Source organism: Sapajus apella, unplaced genomic scaffold (assembly GCF_009761245.1).
Source record: "Sapajus apella isolate SASKATOON/1434 unplaced genomic scaffold, GSC_monkey_1.0 scaffold50, whole genome shotgun sequence".
NCBI lineage: Eukaryota > Metazoa > Chordata > Mammalia > Primates > Cebidae > Sapajus > Sapajus apella.
In genome coordinates, this window is record NW_022436990.1 from 6,645,960 (window position 1) to 6,669,195 (window position 23,236).

The following is a 23,236-nucleotide window of genomic DNA, read 5'->3' on the forward strand; positions in this document are numbered from 1 at the left end:
TCCCTCTAATTTACTCTTCCCTAAGACTAAAGAATGTACATTGCGCAAGTTTTCACCTTTGCTTCCTCTACTGTCAACGCATTGACTATTAACAGAATTGAGTTTTAAATCCCATCTTCCTTATCTCTAAGCTGATGTTTATTTCTTAAAGTGTTTTTGAATAAAGCTTAACACTAAAAATTCTTGTAATACTTGTATTTTTATTGAATAACACTTTTGAAAATATTGGAGTCTCACTAAAAGATTGCAAAACCCCACAAGTATCCTTATAATAAAGTTATATAATACTTTGTAAAATTTCAATTCGGTTTTATGTCCTTCTAATTTCAAAGATTGTGGTTGCATGATATTATTTATCCAGGTTAAATTCCTGTTGGAATGATACTCACAGTGTTTCACATAGTCTCCTCCTACCAACATTCACAAGGAACATCCAGGAGTCAAGGTAAGCTTCATAATGCTAACCCTTAGGAGACCACAACTCTAATGACCACCCCAAAGACAGCATTCTACCCTAGCTTTGGTCGGCAATTCACTTCAGAGCTTCGGCGCAATGCCACAGCTGCAACTGATTGGCGTATGTACTTGTCAGTCACATAGAGAGGGTGGCGCCTCAAAGCCCGGATCTAAACGAGACGCCGTATTGTACGTCATCGTCGAGCGACTAACGCTGGAAACGGAGGGGGCGGGGCTGTGAGCAAACCTTGGTGGTGGGGCGGCCTGAGAAGGTGTCATGGCTGCTGCCACGGAGCTTAGTCGCCCGAGCAGCGGTGACAGGAGTCTGGAGCGAAGATGCAGCCCCAGCCTCTCCCGAGAGGTGCTCTGCGAAATCTTTCGCTCCCTGCACACCCTGGTTGGACAGGTGAGAAGTGGCCTCAGGGATTGAGGGTCTGGAAACCATCCGGCCCCTCCTCCTCATTCTTTTCCTCTAGCGGAGGCAGGGGGCAGCGAGGCCTGCCGAGGTGTGAGGTGCGGCCCCTGAAGCCGACGTCCGGGAGGAGCCCGGGCCGAGTCGTCTCGGTCGGAGTGAGGAGGTTGGGGGTACCGGTAGCCGAGTAGTTTACCTTGCAGCTGTCCTCCCCAGGAGTGGGTGAGGATGGTTTAAGTGAAAACCCGGCTCCAAGAGGAGCAGGCTTGGAGAGAATGAATGTGGAAAAGCTTATCTGCGGATTTAGGAGGCGCCTCGCTCTCAGGCTCCGTTTTCTTCCAGCTTACTCAATTATGGGAATTGGTTGGTCAGTAGGCCTGAGATTTATAGAAAAGCGCGCGCTTATTAGCTTTTTTAGGGGGCGGGAGGGAGTAATTTGTTCTTATGAGTCACTTGGTTTTGTTTATTTCTTCTTTCCTTCGAGCTGTTTTGTGCATCTATTACCCTTTCAAATGGAGAGGAAAGTAAAAGGAATTCATTTAAAATACTTCTAGCGTAAAGTTGGATGAGTTATCCCTCTTTGGTGCTGTTTGCAATAGAACTGTCGTTATTTAACTATTAACTAGTTTAACTGGCTGATAAATCGCTTTTGCAGTAATGTGGTAAAATTGGTTTTAAATTTGAATGGACTTCTTACTCTCTGCAATCAAGTCACTGTTTCGTTTCATGGTGTAAAATTCAAAGCAAATTTTAAATGTGAAACAATTTAAAAGTATGCTTCTTCACCTGCCTTTTAAAAGGAAATATTTTCTATCTTACATAGACCATTTTCTGGCCGTAAAAGTTTTGGGGCTTGGTACGAGAGCATGTGGACACAGCAGGCATTTGTGTCAAAGATAATGGTAAATTCGTGAAAATTATTTCTAAAGCCTTGAGTAGATGGAGAGTCAGTCTTTTAAAAAGTTACTAAAAGTAGTTTTAAAAATTGTAGTATGTTGTGTCTTACAAAGAACATTACTGTAAGTTAAGTGGTTTTAGGTAATGACGCAATTGTTAATGAAGTCTGCTAAAAGATACAACTTTTAAACTCAATTGTTTGCCAAGTACTTACCAAAAACATTTTTTAAACACTTGGGGTCTTTTGTTATTAACATTCTAGTCTTAAGAACCAAAACCTTTAAATGGTTTAAAAGTTGAAGAACTTTTTATAGCGACATCGGAACTTAAGTTTATTTTCTAATGTCAAGATAAAAAAAGTTTATGCTCACCTATTAACAGAAAATAATTTTTTAATTTTTTAAAAAAATTGAGCAATGATTTAAACGTTTCTTTTGAAATATTTTGCATGCTGAATTTTTCAAACTCATTAGAAAATTTTAAACATTCAAGTACTCTAAAGTACAATTAAAGAAATGATTAGTTTACTTATGTCACCTGTCAAAAATGTTGACAGTAAATATTTGGTGACTTTACTGTGACACAGTGAAGGGACCTCCTACTCAGGTGTCAAAAATATGATTGTTTCATCAATTAAATGTAAACCATTTTCAAAATACTCTGTATTTTGAGAAGTGTTTTTTAAGAGTGAAAACCAGAGTTCCATACTTATAAAATTGCCCCCCAGAGAAATCAGTATTTTCTTTTGCTACCACTTTAAAGGATTTTTAAAATGTATGTTGTAACATGCCTATCTTCATCCTGTGTCATCCCTAAGTATCATTGTATTATTAGATCTCCTCAATAAGAAACACAAAACTGAATGTTAAAAAGAATTTTTTACTTCAGATCACAAAATTTACTAATTTTAACCTTTTTGCTTGCCTCTGGATGGCCCATCTTACCAAGCTGAACAATTACTTATTTTTAGCTTGGATTTTTGTATTTAGTAAAGTTATTAATGAAACTACATATTTAAATAGTCTATATTAATAGCAGACTAATAGAGATTTTCAAGTGAATGGTTTACTCTTCCAAGTTCTGTAGGGCAAAATGCGTAGCATTCATGTGACTAATAATGAATGTGTTGAGTGAATATTTAGATGAATTAGAATAGTTTTATAATTAATTTGTGACATTATGTGGTTTTCTTAAAAGACCAGTTATTCTTAATTGCACTTGAAGGTTTATGTAATTCTGCTGAATTGAAATGAGAATATGAACCAAACATTAAGACTTATTTTTCTATAAGTTATTTTCTGTGGAAAATGTGATACTTTTCTTTGGTTGAGGATTTGCCTGCTTTATCCCCAAGCTGTATTCATAAGTTTTCTATAATGGAGTATAGATCTCTTTGAAGACTACAAAAGTATATTAATGGGTTACTTCTATACATAATATGGGTTGTTGTCTAGCAAAATCTTTATAGGCATTAAAGTAATATAAATTAATGCGTTAACTTTAATGTAAGTCTTAATATATTCTAATCTTTGCCAGTGCAGCCTACATGAAATTTCACGTATCTTTACACTTAATATGGACTTTTAAATTCTTCTGTTCTCATCTTCAAAGGGCAGTAAATTTCTGTCACATAGTATTTATTCAATATATTATCTTTTTGTTGATAACCTTACATCTTTTTGATCTTTGTACAGTGATTCATCTTTTTATTATAACTCCTAAAATCTGTATTTGAACTCATATAACACCTTCATTTTGTAGAAAAGATGATGAATTTTGAGTAAATTATGTTAACTTAACTTGATTCTTTTATGGAATATATTCTTATGCTCTACTGTAAACACATGTCCCTAGGAAAGTTTATGGTAATTCACTTTTATTCACTCAAAAGACTGCAGATGGGTGCTCTCACTGTAAAATTTTCACTCATTTTGAGAATAATCTTATATTCAGGTTCTTTGTAGTTTTCTGGGTATGATTTTATTCTGTTAGATCACCAACTGATAAAAATTTCCATATAATGAGCCCTCACATCTTAGCATTTAGCAAAAGATCTGGCCATTTCATCCAGTCAGGCAACTTATTTCACTATTGTGGAGAAGTCTTTGTTTTTCAGCTTCAGACTTCCATAGCTAACTAATAGTTTTTTATTTGAAATAAACATGTTGCCATTTATCCCTGCTTTTAGTATGTATGAATAATCTTGACTTTTAAATTAGTTTAAAAATTGGTTAAAAGTGAAAACAATAACAATGTGATTTGGAGGACACCAGAATAATGATATATTTCTGGTATGTATTTGTGTACATACTTAAAGAGAAAAATGCATGTTAAAACTTTACAAAACAGTTGTGCTTCCTCTGTTTACGGCTCTGAGCTAGAAGCAGTAGGATTCTGAATAGGGTAAGCCTATATTGGACTCCATCCAAAGGTTTGTAGATATTGAAGAATCAAAAGAGCCTCATCTTTTCATCTTTCATGAATGGTTTCACCTCTAAAATGATCCCATTACACAGACCCAAGAATAGAATTTGAATGACATGTCATTTTGTTTTTGTTTTTTATGAAAATCTGCAGGTTTCTTGGCCTTTTAAAATGGTAACTGGGTAGAGCATTTCAGTGTAAAACTTGATAACTTTGAACAAAATAGACACGTTACTCTAGAAATCTTGTTTTTGTGACAATTCCATATGTACAGCTTAATCTTGTAATTTTTGTGATGTTGCTGGTTTGCCTTTTTGAAGCTTAACCTCAGAGATGATGTGGTGAAAATTACAATCGATTGGAACAAGCTCCAAAGCCTTTCGGCATTCCAGCCTGCGTTGCTCTTTAGTGCACTTGAACAACACATTTTAGATTTACAGGTAAATTTCTTGTTAGAAATGATAACCCGATATTGAAAACAGAAATTAATTGTGGTTAAATTAGTTGGAGTATTTGTCAGTTCTAAACAGTCTATTAATAGTGTTGCTAATAAAAGGTTACTTACATCCAGATTGCATCTAAATCTGTTAATTTCAGTAGTGATCAGGACAGTTAAGGGAATATAGCCCAAAAGACCAATGTGGGTATGAGAGTGAATGAATGCAATTCTATTCAATTCTAGACCTGCACTGAAAATTCAATACAGTTCCATCTATGGTGGGTTATAATTAAGCAATAAGACACGGCAGGTGTGTGTCATGCTATGATAATGATTCCATGCCTTGGGTGAGTTTGGAGGCTCATGGAGTGCTTTCAGTGGTTCAAGAAGGGGCATTATCCCAGCATGACACATCCTGGAGTGTCTATTGCAATTAAACAGTTTCAGCATAGTTTTTAAAAAGAAAGTAATTTCTGTGACATTAATGTCTCATCTTAGTAAGTAGCCAGTCACTGTTTTATTTCTTTTTCTTAACAGTTTGAAATAATTTATTCTTTATATTAGAAGTTAATATTGAACCGGTATTTATAATAGCATTGTTATATTTTTAAGTATTTCATGTTAACCGAACAGTATTATGACCTTGCTGGTTTGTAATTGAACATCTTTCCAATTATAATTGATGTAAGTTTGCAGTTTATGTCTAATCAAAGTGTAAAATGCAAAGTGTCAAAAAGATAAGTGGAAGAACTGTTTGGATTGGTCAGTTTACTGTGATTAAGGTGTTATACGGGTTCAGGAGAGTATTTGGTACAGCAAACAAGGGAAGCAAAATTGTGGGTATGAAAAAAATAATTGGAACGTTATTAGAGTTAGTGTGTTTTGACTAATGGAATAGGCATTAATTTTCAGCTCTCCATTTATTGACTTTGTGGGAAATTTTAACTGTTTCATGTTAAAAGTAATAGTTAACCCTGTTTTTAAAGGGCAGAGCAGTGAGCTATAGAACTCAAATGAGACCTAATTGTGTGGAGTGGGGGAGGGGAACAGTAAATGGATAATATCGTTTATATGCTACAATAGGGGTTTTTTTCCCCCTGTAGTATAGCGATAGGCTTCTGCCTATTTTCAGCTATAGATTTTTTTTTTCTTGTTAGTTTTCTTTTTTAAAATTTAATTTTATGGCCCAAGAAGATATTTGCCATGTCAGGAAAAGTCTGAGTGTTCACTCAGCCTAACACCTATATATTTCATGTCTGTGCTTCCTCATTCACATTGGCCAACTGCAGTTTCAAGTGGAGAATCTCCAGTGATATAGTGATAATGCAGGGCTTTGCTGAGTGAGAGCACTGGCTCTCCTGTTGAGGAGGAAAAATACTAAGCCTTAGTGTTCTGAGGAGGCATTTGAATGACATGTTAATTAAGTGGCATTGGTGCCAGAGGCTGAAGGCTTTGATTTGGCACAAAATAAAAGATAAGTGACAGAATGATTCTCTCAAAGAAAATTTTAAATTTCCTTAGGTTTTCTAATCTTTTTTCTTTTTTCCTCTCTCCTTTTAAAATTTATAGCAAATGATAATGGTTACAATAGCAAAGAATAGTAAATACTTATATGCAGTCAGATCTATGTGTCTTGGTGTACTAACTTTTTATATTTAGTAATTGATATTAAATATTTCATTTAGCAGAAATTTATGTAAATATATTAAATGTGTAATTAATTTTGGTCAGTTTGAATCTCAGCAGATGGAATTGTGTTGTTCTCAGCCTTTTTTAGCAAAACTTCAGTCTCCAGTTAAAGAGGAGAATACAACCGCTGTTGAAGAGATAGGAAAAACAGAAATGGGGAACAAAAATGAAGTAAATGACAAATTTTCCTTTGGCGACCTACAAGAGGAAGAAAAGCACAAAGAATGTGATTTAGTAGATGTGAAAAAGACACAGATCCATTTTGATCCAGAAGTAGTTCAGATAAAGGCTGGAAAAGCAGAAGTAAGAAGTTTTTTTGGTGGGGATGAGAGGGTATTACTTTTAAAAATCTTATGTTTACACTGTTAAAACTTGTTGTTTGTAGATTGACAGACGAATATCTGCATTTATTGAAAGAAAGCAAGCTGAAATCAATGAAAACAACGTCAGAGAATTTTGCAATGTTATTGATTGTAATCAAGGTAACTACCTAGAAATTAATTTTCATGGGGTTTTAAGTACAATTTTTATAGTTGCTCTAATCTTTATTTTTAAAATGAATGGCTTTAAGAACACAATTCCATTTATTTCACGGGGTTAGTTAGTAACTAAGGCAGGAGAGTTTTCTTCTGCTTAATAATAGACTATATTGCAAATTGGTTTTGATTTTGGTTACACAAAAATCAAATAAATGCAAACATTAAAAGTGTTTCCCACAGGTGAAGGTTATTTTAAAGTTCCTTTAGGAAATGGAGGTGAGATATGAAAGACAAGGTTGATCAATCTCAATAGTAAAAGGAACTAAGCTGTATGAATTTCAAACCTATAAATGTACTAGGAAATCGTGATGTTAATATATAAGTGAACTTAGTACAGTATACTGAGTTAATATTCCTCCAGAGGGAGCAGTTTTCTCACTACCCCTGAGCTGTTTGAAATGTCCTATGTCACGATACAACCAATTTATCATGAAGACCATGATGTCTTGCTTTTTACCTTTCTGTCATAGTGCATACATTTGCTGCTTTTCATCAGATTCTCCTTTACCTCTTCACTTGATGCTACAGTACATTTTCAAATCTGCAGGTATGCTGCAGAATACAAAATATTGTAAGGCAGTGCCATATATCATACTCAGGCATCATAGTAATAATCTGAACAAGTAGTTCTTAGGAAAAATTATGGAGAAGAGTTCATAATTGGAATGAACATTTTTCTTGTTGCCTCTAATATCTCATGGCTAAAATTATTATGAACATATAATTGTCAGATGAACCTAGAAATGACTAATATCACATTGGTACACTGATTTTCTTAATAATGAAATAATATAAACTGGTCCTGAATTTAGCTGTGTGCTACTATTAACATTATACATGTGCATATCTAAATTTGGTATATTTTCCTAGTAGCTTTTCAGAATAGGTGCAACAATGGCAAAATCTCAGGTACTACAACCAACTACAAGCGACTATGAGAAAGGATTTGAGAGAGCAAGCACATGTGTCACTAATGTTATTCCTCTGTTCTCCCAGCTAACTCTATTATTATAAACCACCAGGGGATAGAAATTGACAAGAATTGAAATGCTCAGCAGGATTCCTTGGCCCATTCAATTCCTTGCTGGCTCAAAACAGTGCTAGCAAGAATTGCTGTGGAGAGTGACTAGCACTCATACATTCACACCATGCTGAATTTCTCACTGATGGGTCAGTTAATCTATGTGTTTGGAATATAGTTCTGGAATAGGTGATAGCTTCTTTTTTTAACCCTTAGCCCCATGAAATGGTAGGAAGAGAATGGAAAAAGGATGACCCTTTAAGCATATTTTGAGGTACATCCATTAAAAAAAAAAAAAGGAAGAAGAAAAGATGACTAGTCTCTAGATATAAAAGCTAAGTGGATCTGGAATTTTATTCATACTATTTGATTTATCAGCAGAATTACTAAGGAAAGTTCAACTGAAAAAAAAATATATTTAATATATTAGTGCATTCCTCTTAATAACCTATGAATTTAACCTAAATATAAGCAGTGGAATTTTTAAAATTGAAATTCCATGGGGGAGAAAAAAGAATTTTTAAAAATAATCTCACCAGCCGTTTCTTACAAAAAATTAAAGGGAATTTTACAGGATATTTACTGCCAATGTGTGGTTTTTAAACATTATTTCCAACACAAGTATATATTATTACTATGTAGTATCACATATTATATATACTATATATTAATATATAACAATTATGTTAACATAATATTGGTCGTATTCTATGTTAACATTCCAATTTTCCCCTTTTGTAATTTATGCATTGATATCTAATTTGAAAGAAACTATACTTTTCAGCAAGTGGTAGGATGAGAAGTAGATGACTTTTGTGATGAGGGGTTTTTAAAATGAGCACTGGAAGTCTAAGTAGAGTGGAAATGTATGTGTACTTGAGGCTTCGAGGTTGTCTTTGTGTGGAGTTTTGAAATAAAAATGTGTTAAATATATAATTATTTTTATTGGGTGTTCACTCATTTGGTCAGTAAAATAAAAAATGCTGGATTAAAAGAACTGTAGTAAAAATGACTTTTATTTCTACGATGAAGTAGAATTTCAGTACTCTATAGTAGATTATTTTCTCCAGTGGCCCAAGTGGTGACATTAGTTTTCATTAAAAATTGTATTAATTTGTGCTGCTTAATGTTGGTGGCTTTTCTGTATATAAATATGAACATTAGATAGGAATATTAGATATTATGATAAATTTTTATAGATAAAAAAGTCACTACATTCTATCCTGTGTGTGATGGCAATTTATTGTTATTTATTGAAATTACTATGAGTAAAATGTTGATATGAATTATTGGAAGTTTATTAAAATCTCATACATTTGAAGGGAAGAATATATATTTAAACTTATATTATCTAAATTCTCCTTAGAAAATAGTTGTGCAAGAACTGATGCGATTTTTACCCCTTACCCTGGATTTAAAAGTCACGTAAAAGGTAAGTAACCACCACATGACATCGCAGTCACTGACAGAAGTCTAGATTATTAGCAAAATGTAATAAAAGTAACTTTCTCATCTAAATTTTATTTTAGAACAAAAACATCTTGCCGTCCTTCATACTTGTGGTTAGGTAGTCTTTACGAAAAAAATATAAAGTGCTATTAGGGAATAAGAATTTCTGATTTTTGAAACATAAATGTACATAGGCTCAAAAGTTTCTTAATTTAGTTTCTAGAGTTGTGAATACATATGGACCACAGACTAGACCTGAAGGAATTCCAGGGTCAGGTCATAAACCTAACAGCATGCTTCGTGATTGTGGTAATCAGGCTGTAGAAGAACGACTACAAAATATTGAGGCCCACTTGCGGTTACAGACAGGTAAGCAAAGTGCTAAGTGGTGCCTCATAACGTACCTTTGCAAATAGTTAAAAAATTTTAGTTCATTTAGTCACCAAATTTTCATTGTACTCCTGACATTTCTTAAACAGTAAGTGCCTGTCGCTTAGAAAGTGTTAAGTATATGTCAGTTCACTTAAAGGTTCATAGTACCCTTTTGGGGTGTTGGTGCTGTTATCGTTGTACAGATAAATAAACTGAAGTTTAAAGAGCCCAAGCAACATGCCTAAGTTAGTAAGTGACAACTCTTTAAAAAAAAAAAAGGAGAAGAAGAAAAGTAAAAGAGATAGTCTTGCCGTCTTGCCCAGGCTGGACTTGAACTTATAGGCCAAGCAATGCTTCGGCCTCAGCCTCCCCTGTCAGCGATACTACAATCATGTGCCACTGCATCCTGTTCAAACCCTGGGTGCAGAGCCTGAGTCTTCCCCCCCATTTAGTCACCATGTCTGTTGATTCTGCCTTGTAAATAATTATCTCTCATATCTGCCCACTTCTGTCTTATTTCTACTGCTACTACTAGAGTTGAAACCACTATGATCTCTATCCTAGACCGATGGAAGGATATTTCCTGATTTATTTGCCACTAGATTTCTTCCTCTAGATCATTCTCTGCTCTGTGGCCAGATTGCTTTTTCTAAAGCTCAAATTTGATCTTGTCTCTTCTGAGCTAAAAATTTGGAGTTTAGGATTGGATGGGGTTGTTATTTTAAATAGGATGGTCCACGTCTGTAGTTCCAGCTACATCCCTGGGCTTTCCATCTCCCACTTGTTTTGCTGCTTTTCATGCCTTTCTGTCCATGCTTTTTCTTCTAAGACCAGTGCAGGTTCACCTTTTATATAATCTCATAGTACCTGGTATTCCCCACTCTCTTTTAAAGCAGTTATCATGGTTCTGTTTAATGTTTGTCTCCTGCTAGATAGTAAGGTCTGTGAGAGTGCAGCTGTGTCTGTCATATTCATTACTTTGTATCTACTACAATGCCTGGCACAAAGCAAATGCTCAAATGTTTATTGAATGAACAGTTGCTCGTTTCACCTTTGCAGATATATGTACAGAAGGACAGAAAGTTAGTGTTTGACCCTCACAGGGTAGGTCAAGGGATGATAGCATCCTAATGAAGTGACATTTGAGGCCTTGAAAGATTAGTATGAATTTTCCCAGAACAAAGCATTCCAAAAAGAGGGAATAGCATTTGCAAAAAAGGACAGAAACAGAAAATATGGTTCAGGAGATACTTGAATCCAATATAGCTGGAGTATACTAGCTATCTGAAGCTGTACTAGCCAGATGAAGGTGGAAGAAGAAAACAGAATGAGTAAGTCTTTGAGTAAAAAGACATTAGCATTAAGAATTAATCTCTCTTAGAAGTGGATGGGCTTAAAATGCCACCATATAAAAGAATTGACTTTTTTTTTTTTATATCACCATATAATAGTATCAAATAGTTAATTTTTTGGAAAAATATCTGTTGAATGCTTACTATGCTCCAAGCACTGTTTTAGATACAAGGGATACTGAGATGATGTAATCATAGTCCCTGGCTTCAAGGACTTTATAATCTAGATGGGAGAAAGATTAATAATGAAGTAGAATTTTAAAGGAGTAATGAAAGGCTGGGTGTGGTGATGTGTGCCTATAATCCCAGCTCCTTGGGAGGCTGAGGTGGGAGTTTGAGACCAGCCTGGAAACATAGTGAGAGTCTGTCTCAAAAAAACCTAAAGATCACTGAAAAATGGAGGGGGCACAGGGAGCCTTTATGTGAATGAAGAGATTTAGGCAATGCCTGCATCACCCAGTGAAGCTTGAATTGGCTCTCGAAAGATACAGAGGTAAGGCAGAGGACATTGTAGGTAAAGGGAGCAGCAGAAGCAAAGCCAAATGAAGAAGTTAGTTTATTCAAGAACAAGAACAACCAAGGTCCTAAGACTTTTTAAAATCCTCAAAAAAAAAAAATCTAGAATTTTTATACATAACAAGTTGGCAATTTTGGTATAAAAATTTACCCATATTCTTTAATTGTGTAATGATTAGCTAGTCATGTATTTATTCAATCAGTAAATATTAAGCACCAGCTCTTTGCCAGGCACTGTAGTCTGTGAACTGATGCTTCCTAGGTTTGTGCAGTACATGAGCTGTATAGCCCTACCTAATAACAAAACAGATAAAACTCTCTGTCCTCTTGGAGCTTACATTAGAATGGGGAAACAAACAATACAGAAAGAAAATATACTGAATGTTGGATGCTAGTAATGGAATGGAGAAAATTAAGGTAAGGAGGATAAGGGAGTGCTGGGTATGGGGAGGTGGTAGTACTGGTATTTTTAACAGGATAGTCAGAGAAGGCATTACTGATAAAGTAACTTTTGAGGCAAGACCTGAAATTGATTTGGAATTATGGAGGTAGAGGGAACCTGCTAAAGCTTGCAGGGTGCTTGGCCTAGTTTAATAATAATAACAGAAATAATAATAATAACAGAAAAAAGAAATCAAGTGGCTGGAACCATGTGGATATAGGGAGAATGTCCAAATTGTGTATGGCCATGTAGGCCATTGTGAGGGCTTTGGTGTTTAATCTGAGTGAAATGATCACGTATTGGAAGGTTTGAGCAGAGAAGTGATGTGATCTAACTTACGTTTTTAGAGGATCACTGGCTGCTGTGTTGAGAATACACACTATGGAAGTATAGCAGAAACAGGGAGACCAGTTTGAGGGTTGTGATAATCCAGGGAGAGGTGGAAGTGGTCTGAACACAGTGTGGAGGTGGTGAGAAGTAGAAGGATTCTTGATATAATCATAAATTTAAAATGTGAGTGGCCATAATTTACTGTTCCCCTCCCCAGAAGATTTGTTAGTTTAGAATTGTCATAAAGCCCCTTTTTGACATTCTTTTAAGTCAAAGGAAAAAATACAGCATGTAGGGAGAAATATAAGTTGAAGAAAATAATGATATGACATATTGCAACCACTGCATTGAATTATCATCGTTTGTCACTACACATTTTTAACCTATCATACAGCTATCAAAGCATATCAGAAATACAAATTGTTCTAAATGAAAACTATTCAATATATTGTAAAATTAATTTAACATAAAACTCCTAGCAATATAGGAAACATCAATGGGGTTTAGAGAGAGGAAGTGTAGTACAATATGTCTGATAATACTATATGAAAATGTGACCTAAGGACTTCATTCTATTTGACTTTAGTTTTTTATTTTCCTAAGTATTTTCCATTCATTTGCATAAGTGTCTTTGCATGATATTTTAAGAATAGAAATTGTAAGAAAGAATTATTCAATAGTATCTCAGAATTCTTTTTTAATGTATTTAGGTCGTCCAGTGCCAAGAGACATTTATCAGAGAATTAAAAAACTTGAAGACAAAATCCTTGAATTGGAAGGCATCTCTCCTGAATATTTTCAGTCTGTAGTGAGTATAAGTGTCTTTTAAAAATAAGTAAAAATGTTGTTTTATCTGGATTCTTTGTGGTTTAACAGTCATCAACTTAGGCCATTTTCATGGCATAATAAGTCAGCCTGGATGGTGGTTGGGTCTGTCACTCTGAACTTGCTACCTTGTAAAAAATAGAGACTTCCTCTGGAACCTTCCTCTGTCAGTGATCCCTCTGTGTCTTTAATATCTCTTTCCCCACAGGCTCCTTCCCTCAGCTCATACACAGTTAATACTAAACAAACACACACCTCAAACTGCCACTCTTGTTCTTTACCTTAACCACCAGACTATCTGTGTTTTTGTAATTCTTTAACTCTAGCATTCGTTAATTCTTACCCCTTTTTCCGAGAACATTAAGAAGCAGTGTTGTGCTGGTAAGTATCTTGGCACATCAGCATTTTTCAGAAAAATTATCCTGAGCCATGTGTTTTCCTCGGTCTTCTGAGGTGATTATATATAATACCTGCCTTCTCTACGTTTCTTTTTTTTTAAAGCAGTGCCATATTAGAACTAAAATAATATCAAAGCGAGATTATACCAAAACTATTTCTGAAAAATTATTTAAAATAACCCATTTTAGCATGGATCATATAAGTTACTGGTGAAAATATATTTAACATTTATTTTAAGTATGACAGCAATCTTCAAAAGTTATAGATTGGGTATTAGAGTGAATTGTAGAAAAGAAATATTTCCAGAGGAAGAAGGCAGGTCACGTAACAAAAGGGAGCAGCAAGTCCTAAATGACAACATTTCAGAGGAAGAGCTTTAGTGATTTACTGCTCTCAAATGTAAAACGAGGTTTATACAAATACTAAGGGCTGAAGCAAAGATCAAATGAGATAATGCCATCAAACACTTAGCATAAAGGACTATGAAGTAGTTGTATAAATGTTGAAAAGTCACTCTATTCCTCTGGCCTTCAGATGTCTAATTTAAGAAAATGTCAGCTGTACTACATAATTACAAAGATCTTTTCACTTTTAGGATTATTCTTTGAATGTCTTCCTAGGAAACTTAATAAAGATTTTTATGACTTCTTACAGTAGTCTACCATAAGTTTTTCTCATTCAAACTGCCTTCATTAAAGAAGGCAATGACCTAGGAAGGTTATTTTTCTAGGTCAATTTCATACTGTGTTAATATAATTCTTATTAACAATAGAACTGATCTTACAGTAGAGTAAGGTAGTATCAGATGCCTCCAATGAGACCTTGCTGCAGCATCATTTATCTCTTCTGATTCTGATTTATAAAAACTTAATATACAGATTTGTTTAACAAAAGAACAAGCCCTTCATATCATAGTCTTTTTGTTTTGATCTGTTACACATAGGATAGAGTGGGTAAGGAGGTAGAAGTAGCCAGATTGTATAGGACCTTAAGTGCTATGCCCAGAAGTTTAAAGTCTATTTTCCAGGCAAGGAGCAGGGGGAATCTATTGAAAGCATTTGAGCAGAGAAGTGATTTGTGAACATATTTAGAAAGATTTATCTAATACAGTTGTGGGAGACAAATGAAAAGAGAGAAACTAAGGACAAGGAGACAATATTATGCTATCTTAGATGCGAAGCTAAATCCTGAAATAGGGACATGAGTGAGAATAGAAAAGATTAATGCAAGTAGGAAAGAAAAATGGACAAATATTGATGATTGGATGTGGAAAGAGACATAGAGCAAGGATAGAGTACAGTTTCTGGTTGGAGAAATGATACCATCATTGATGGAAATCAGAAAATCTAGAAATACTTTTATGGGAAATGTGAATTTGAAGTCAGAGGAGGATATGAAGATAAAAATACCAGGTAAGCTTTTTGAGATACAGCACTTATACTTGGGACAATTGGGAGAGTCTCTGTAGTGTTGAGAGTTCATCTATGGATAGGAACACTGAGATTGAGGCCTGAAGTCTGAAGCTTGGTGACTGCCTAATTTCAGGGGCAGGAAGCATTTGTAAATGTAAACAGAGGATTGGCATATATGTATTAAGCATTCATAAAAGGATGGATGGTGGCAACCTGTGATGAAACATGTGCTTTTTAAAAGTATTCCCAAATTTGTTAAAAAACTATGTATCTTTTAGAGGAACTGCTTCTGGATTAGTATTGCAAGTGACATATCAAATTAGTAGTGAGCTACAAGGGAGAACAAAACACTGGAAAGGTTTAAACATACAGACTCATTCTGTCCTTCAGGCCTGTGAACATATATGGCACAAGCCCTATGGGAAAGAAGATTTCATACTCATCACCCTTCTATAATGGGATGAATGAGCCATCTTTAGGAACCTCGCTTGGAATAAAGCCAGCTCTAAGATTGTCCTTGCAAATAGGAGGAGTTGAGCACATACCCTACAGAGGACATAGTACATTATTCATCACCCTTACCATCCTCATGCTGGGAGTACATGCATGGTAATTGCATAATTTTACATATTATCCCTCAAAAGTATACAGAAGAAACTACATATGTAGTACAGTCTTAATACCGTCTAAAGATATAAGAGGAAAGATGAGCTCATTAACTTTATTAAGGAGTGAACTTTTGTTGGAACTTCTAAACTCTGAAAAGATTTTCATTGAAATGTGTTTATTCAGATTCACATGTAGATGTGTTCTAAATGGGCGGAGCTTCTTACAGTTGAATAGAGATTGATTATCATGGGTAACATTGAAGCATAGCATAGAAAAACAAACATGGTGAAAAAGATGTCATTTGTATTTGTTTTATAAAATGTAGTCAGATTATGTAAAGGTCTTTTCATTTTATGAGCCAGACATAAAACTCCAAAATAAGTTATGTGTATAAAGCAGGATTTATGACAAAAGTTAATAACACTTGTTGGACCTTTTGATGTAAGACTTCTAAAGATCTTTATCTTTCACATTAACTATGGAAAGCTTTAAATGTAATGTTTTCAAAAGTTTAAGGGCATGGCCTTAACAATCTATTAAAAGATAAGATCTTTAAGTATTTCCAAAGACTTACTGATTTTAAATTATGCTACTTGAAAACAGTAAGTACAAACATGCTTTTAAAAGTATATTGTTCTTTTTATAGCATTTATCACTTATATCTTTATACATCTGTGTTTCACTTTATATTTTGAACCTCTCAAGGGCAAGAACTGTGTCTTGTTCATCTTTGAGAACCAGAATGTAGTAGCTATCGAGTAGATGTACAAATGGATGGATAGGACTTGGCTGATAGCTAATTATTGGACTTTGAAGGTGTGTTAACTTTGTTCAAAGCACTGACTGGGTGTAATTTTTAGTCTATAACAGTAACTCCTGGTTCTTAAGGGAAGTATCGGGAAAGCCAGGTCAACATCATGTGTACAGGCCACATGTGAACGTGTGTTGGGCCTGAAGCATGAGTGAACAGTTGGATTCAGCTGAAAAATCAGATGGTAAACACATTTCAGAGGGCCTTTAAGGTCACACTAACCAGTTTGCACTTCCAGTGTCATTGGAGCACAATTAAGTTTTTGAGAAAGAGAGAAACCTGTAATGTAGGTCCCTGTCTGGTAGCATTATAAAGTCTGAGTTGGAGAGAAATTGGAGTCAAGGAAACCAGTTTAGGAAACATGTCACTATCCAAGCCAGAGAGAAATGAAGGTCTGAATCAGGGCTCTGGGACTGGAAGGGAAGAAAAACATTTTAGATACTGTATATGTAGAATCAATTGCCTTTTACAACTGAAAGAAAGTAGCTAGTCATGGAAGAGGCCTCCTTACCCCTGAGTTTCCGTAGAGCACTGGTTCCCTGGATTTGTGTATGTGTGAGCATATGTGTGTTTGTGCATGTGTGTATGATAGTCATGCTCTGCATAAGGATGTTTCATTCAACTGCAGATATTACAGTTGTCCCATAAAACTATAATATGGTATTTTTCCTGTATCTTTTCTATGTTGAGATGTGTTTAGATACACAAATACCATTGTGTTACAGTTGCCTACAGTATTCAGTACAGTAACATGTTTGTACGCTAGGAGCAATAGACTATACTGTGTAGCCTAGGTGTGTACCACCTAGGTTGCTATAAGTATATTCTATGATGTTCACACAATGACAAAATCATCTAACGCATTTCTCAGAATATATCCCCATCATTAAGTGATGCATGACTAGGAACTTGCTGAGGTAAAATAATGGGTGAGGAGAGACAATTTTGCATTACCTTTCTCCAGCTCTTTGTTTAGTGTGCTGTGCTCTCAAATATTTTCTCTCAAGTACCAAAACCTGTTAAAACATCCACCTTTTATACCTCTATATACATGGGGTTATAACCCAATAAACGCATTGAAAATTGAAAATATCATTAAGTCTAAAATGCTTCCAGTACATCTAACCTACCAAACATCATAGCTTAGCCTACCCTACCCTAAACATGTTCAGAATGTTAGAGTTGAGGAAAGTCACTTTGCAGCACAGTACGCTGTGGAGTATCGGGTGTTGACCCTCATAACCACATGGCTGACTGCGCTCACTGCCACTGCCCAGCATCTGTATTGAGATTTCCTTGTACCTAAAACAAATAGTAAAGTTAATGTAGTGTATCCACAACAGATGTGGTATTTCTAAGTGTTCTACTTGTCAAAATATTCTGCTCAGACCTAAAATAAGCCCAAAAGGCCACATTTTACTGTTTTTAAGTCACTGAGCCACTGATGACCATATTTTCCTCATTTTGATATTTCTTGTTTTGGTTCCATGTTACAGTAACAATCCAATTGCTTAATAGCATAGAAACTATCAATATACTACATGTTAAACTATTAGGAGAACAGGGAGAATTAAATTTGCATCAAGTGTATAACAAGCCACCTGTTAAGAAATTAGGACTGATCTATCGCCAAATTAAACATTGATTCCTTATTTGCCCATAGCCCCTACCACAGGTATCCAGCTTGGTTTGACAAAGAAGAAGCATAACTATCTGAGCTCTATTTTTTCATAATTACTAATTCTAATACTTAATGATTTCCCATTTATTGTAACTGTTGATAAGCATTCCTAGATGTTCTTTGAGTCAACTTTTGACACAAAGGAAAATGTGAGTTTTAGTGCTGTCTTCAAAATCTCAATAGTCAGAAATGCTCATGAGAACATTTTGCCTCCTACATTCAGTTTCTTTGTCAAATATACTCATTTACTAATTCGCCATTCAAAAGCTAGTGGTGGTGTGAAACTAAGAAAAAGTCTAGAAAGAATTCATTAGTTCAAGGTTTAAAAGACTCGTTAGTGGATCAGTGAGAATGTTGTCAGCTTCAGCTGTAAGAAATTTGTACTCAAATTGGCTTACACATTATGGAAATTATAAAACAGGAAGTCCATGGTAGCACAGGCTTCAGATTTAGTTGATTTAGTGGCTAAATCATAATTGTAAGAAAATAGGTTTCTTTCCCCTCTTAACTTTGCTTGGTGATAACTTCTTTCCCAGACAGATGGCAAGATGGTTACATCACTTTCAGGTGTCTTACCCAGATACAGCAGTATCCAGAGGAACTGCCTTTGAGGGCTTTCTCTCGAAAGATATGAGGAAGCTTCTTCCAGAAGCTCTCCTCTTAATCTCCAGCAGACCTCTCCTTTACTCATTGGCCGGAACTGGACCCATGCTCATTTCAGTCACTGACAAGACCAGGGAGCCATTGGCTTGGGCCACACAGAGAAGCAGTTGATAGGTAGCTGCCTGCAGAAACAATCCATTATAGTCAGTCGAGTGTGTGTGTGTGTGTGTGTGTGTGTGTGTGTGTGTTTTCACCCTTTGGCCCCATATACCAAATTCCATTTTTCCTTTGTTTATTGTCACTTCACTTGTTCAATATTCTGGGATGGAAAGGTTATTTAAAAAAAAAAAAAAACTAAGCAGAAAATTCCCAGAGCACCTCTTTCCGCAATCACTCAGGCTCATTAGAAGCTGGTAATTGATGGGAAAATATGTATTGCCAAGGATGAGCATGTTGCTGCAATATTACTGTTATGTATTCTTGATGTCATCCTCTTCACAGGGTAACCAGCAGAATATAAGAAGGTAGATGTTGGTTACAGATAATACTTGGTAAATTGGTTGGCTTTTTTTCCATCAGAGTTCCCAGGGCTATACATAATTTGTATAGTATTTTATTTTTTATTTATTTATTTTTTTTGAGACGGAGTTTCGCCCTTGTTACCCAGGCTGGAGTGCAATGGCGCGATCTCGGCTCACCGCAACCTCCGCCTCCTGGGTTCAGGCAATTCTCCTGCCTCAGCTTCCTGAGTAGCTGGGATTACAGGCACGCACCACCATGCCCAGCTAATTTTTTGTATTTTTAGTAGAGACGGGGTTTCACCATGTTGACCAGGATGGTCTTGATCTCTTGACCTCGTGATCCACCCGCCTCGGCCTCCCAAAGTGCTGGGATTACAGGCTTGAGCCACCGCGCCCGGCTGTATAGTATTTTATAAAGAAAATAATGATGCTTAGATTTCTCTAAACATTGATTACTTTTTTTTTTCAATTTAGAGCTTTTCTGGAAAAAGAAGAAAAGTTCAACCACCTCAAGTAAGTTACTGCATTTTCATTTTGGCTTCTGAAATAGTTTGATTAGTTTTATACCTTGCTTATTAATAAGTTTCTACTATTGTTGATTTTAGGTCATACCCTGGTAAAATTTAGGACTGAAGAAAAGGGCAGTATAAACTAATATACTTGAATAGAAAAATTATTTTGGGGGCATGGAATGACTCAAGTAGGTTAAATAAATAAAACCTTCGTCCTGCTTTTAGTAGTACAAGGATGCGTCATTCATAGTGCTTAAAAATAGTAAGTGCTCAAGTAATTTCAGTCTCCCCCCATTCCTGCCTCTTGTGAACACTTATGATTAGCAGCACCTAGATCAAAAAGGGCATTTGGCAGAGTTTGACTTCAGCCGGCCCTGTCTAAAGTGCTACTTTACTAATTAGTTGAATCTTAAATAGTAAGGCTTTGCTAGACTTCAACGTGAAAATGTGAATTTAAAGTTGGAGAAAACTTTCTGATTTTTAAGAGTAGCATATTTTTTTTCTTGTGAAATTCTGAGTAAAGTTTTTGATAGCAACTTTTTTTTCAGAAGTAGGTGATTGTAGATGATCCCTCAGAAGAGAATTTCTAGGTACTTTAAGCAGCTAAGCTAATCTTAAAGTTAACTATTTTTACTATTGATATGAGGATAAGCAGGTTTTTAAAAGTTATTCTTTTATGTAGTAAACTGTAACTCTTTGTTGCTGCTTTAAAAATACAATTCACATAACATAAAATTCGTCATTTTAAAGTGGCTACTAGTATATTCACTGTGTTGTGCAACCATCACCACTAAGTCTAGAACATTTCCATCAACACCCCCAAAAACCCTGTACCTGTTAGCACTCAGTCCAAATTTCCCCCTCTTTACTCCCTAATAGCCACTACATAATACTTGTGTCTAAATTAGAAATATTAATATAAGTGAGAATATGTTCACATAGACTTGAACAAATACAATTTTTATTGAAAGAAGTGTTTTCTTCATTGTTTTCCACTTGAGGATAACTTCAGTAATCAACATATAAAGTTTTCCATTAAAAGGGATAGCTGATGTCTCAAATGATTTTTTTCTCCTGGTAGTACTATAATTAGCATTTTTCTTCTTTCCAACTTTTATTTTAGGCTCAAGGAGTTTTCAGGTTTGTTACACGGGTAAATTGCATGTCATGGGGGTTTGGTGTACAGATAATTTTGTCACCCAGGTAATGAGCATAATACCTGATAGTCACTTTTTCAGTTCTCCCCCTCCTCCCATTCTCAAATAGGCCCCAGTGTCTAATATTAATCAGGGTTGGTTTTTTTTTTTTTTTTAACTTATTATTCTTTCAAAGTATAAGAGGTTCAGGAGTGCTTAGAAAAAAGAAAAAGATTTAAGCCTTGTTATGTTATGCCTCTAAATTTATGATATAGTCAACATACATAGTTGCCCAGTTCTAAGATTATTCTCATGAGGGAAAAAACCATTTGATCATGCTTCTGAATATTTTAAATATTTATAGTTCATTTGGCACTTTATCTGTATTAAGATACTTCAGAATCTTATTCAGCAATTTGTGTCCTTATTGTTTACAGCAGAACTATTCACTGGCTGAACTTGATGAGAAAATTAGTGCCCTCAAACAAGCCCTCCTCAGAAAATCAAGAGAAGCAGAATCCATGGCAACCCACCACCTTCCATGAAAAACTCCTCTCATCCTTGTCATTTTACTTTTTTATATACATATGTGTAACTTACACTGTTATTAATTCAATGGATATGTATTTATCAATGTAGACTTCTCTGTGAAGTCAAGGTTTATCTTCACATGAGTCCAGCTTGCAGCAAGTAATCTTCAAATATTCCAGTAAGTTTTGGAATAATGAATGCATTGAAAACAGCATTGTTGGAATTTATTCCCTTCTGTTTTAAAGGAGGTATTTTGGAAATTGAAAAACTTAATTTAAAAGTGGTAGTATGTCTTTTTTCTTTTGTGGACCCCAGAAAGGAAGATTTATTTTGATACTCATATTTTAAAAGGACTTTATATTTGTAACATTGGTGTTAACCAATTTATTAGTTTAAATTAGTACTTTGCATATAATTGGCATTCAACAAAAATTTTTTCACTGAAATGAATTTTAAATGCATGTATAAACTGGTTTTTCTTAATTTTTCAGATGTCAGTATTAATGTAAATAAACAATAGATCCAGCTTTATCTCTTTATTGATTGTGTGACTGAACAATTTACTTAATCTGTCTTTGTCCTTATTTCCCAGTCTGTGAAATGGGAATGACAATAATAGAAACTACCTTATTGATTGTTATGAAGAAGAGGTGACTTCATACATGTTTGAAACTGTCTGTCCCAAGGGAATTGCTCAGTAAATGTTAGCTATTATTATAAAACCAGGTCTGTCTTTGGACAGCTGTTAGGATGTCACAAAGAAATTATAGTACCTCTCCTTTGAGAGCCTCACCTTTACAATACCCTGGTATATTAGGCAGTACATATATTGCCACAGTTACAAATTAAACATTTGAAAGATGAGCTGCAGTTATGTAAAAATTCTTTCATGGAGCAGTTGTTCAGGTCAAGAATTGTTTAGTGGTTCACACCTATAATCTCAGCACTTTGGGAGGCTGAGGCAGGATTGCTTGAGCCCAGGAGGATGAGGCTGCAGTGACCCACTGCATTCCAGCCTGGGCGACAGAGTGAGACCCTGTCTTAAAGAAACAAAGATTTGGTTACAAGAATCAGAAATCTACCAAGTAGCTTGGAAAAGAGGAGTTGTTAAAAAGGAGCAGATACCTGGAACTTTATTGCAGGAAGTACAGTGAAACATTATAGGATCTAGAAAGTCACCAGCAATTAATCTCTTTCTGCGTCTCTGACCGCCCCTCACTCTGTCTCCGTCCTCTACTCACCTTGCTTTCTGCTCTCCCTCTCCCTTTGTCTCTGTCACTCTGCCTTTCTTGTTTTTTTAATCTTATACATAATCATCTATGTACCTACTATATTATCTCTCTGTGGACTGGTTTCTCTGAAGACATGGAGTGACATGTTAGTGCTGTCTTCATAGCCTCAGCTTGTTAATGCATTTGAGCTGCTATGGTGCAAACTCTGAACTCAGCTCCAGAACCTCACAACTTCAGTGACTGCTGCTTACCTCATGTTTTGTGTTTCTTAGTTCATATTCTCCAGAGATTAAATCAGACTCAGTGTGACCACGCATCTCAGTCAGCTGTGGCCAGGATGATGGCGCCAAACCTCTTTGGAGGAGTTTGCAATGTACATAGAACCTTGTACAACCATTTGTGGCAGCCTCGAAATTGTGGTCGCCTCATAGAAACTGTAGGCTTGGAATCATTCCCAAGAAGATGCGGGCTAGGTGGAGTCCACCAGTGACTTAGACTTATCCCTCAAGGTAATCTTTTCTAACATGATCCCTTAAGTACAGCTACAAATACCTATTCCCCACTCTCCATCTGGTCCATGTGATCACCATCCTGTCAGAATGACATTCTCCAGGTTAAGTGACACA

The 23,236-nt window shown here is 35.5% G+C and overlaps 1 protein-coding gene across 7 annotated transcripts; it reads left to right on the top strand.

Annotated features, from left to right (window-relative positions):
• The first annotated feature begins 653 nt into the window (after positions 1-653).
• Positions 654-21,917, top strand: MBIP (MAP3K12 binding inhibitory protein 1). 7 transcript variants are annotated; one of them, XR_004258063.1, is made up of 10 exons: positions 654-862; positions 4,510-4,629; positions 6,396-6,620; positions 6,703-6,799; positions 9,244-9,309; positions 9,543-9,695; positions 13,049-13,146; positions 15,365-15,583; positions 19,674-19,712; positions 21,285-21,917. XR_004258063.1 is itself a non-coding variant. In XM_032242515.1 (9 exons), the coding sequence occupies exons 1-9, from the start codon at positions 734-736 to the stop codon at positions 21,390-21,392; spliced, it is 1,035 nt and encodes a 344-aa protein (XP_032098406.1). In that variant the 5' UTR covers positions 654-733; the 3' UTR covers positions 21,393-21,917. The 7 variants fall into 7 exon arrangements, 5 of the variants coding, with proteins under 5 accessions (XP_032098406.1, XP_032098407.1, XP_032098411.1 ...); XR_004258064.1 differs by having other exon boundaries at positions 21,288-21,917; XM_032242515.1 differs by lacking the exon at positions 15,365-15,583.
• Positions 21,918-23,236: the final 1,319 nt, after the last annotated feature.

Bases quoted from the DNA above. Each gene is read 5' to 3' on its own strand.
- MBIP (XM_032242515.1), top strand. From the start codon at position 734: ATGGCTGCTGCCACGGAGCTTAGTCGCCCGAGCAGCGGTGACAGGAGT. The intron at 863-4,509 runs GTGAGAAGTGGC...GCCTTTTTGAAG, and splicing joins TGCACACCCTGGTTGGACAG to CTTAACCTCAGAGATGATGT. The intron at 4,630-6,395 runs GTAAATTTCTTG...TGTTGTTCTCAG, and splicing joins AACACATTTTAGATTTACAG to CCTTTTTTAGCAAAACTTCA.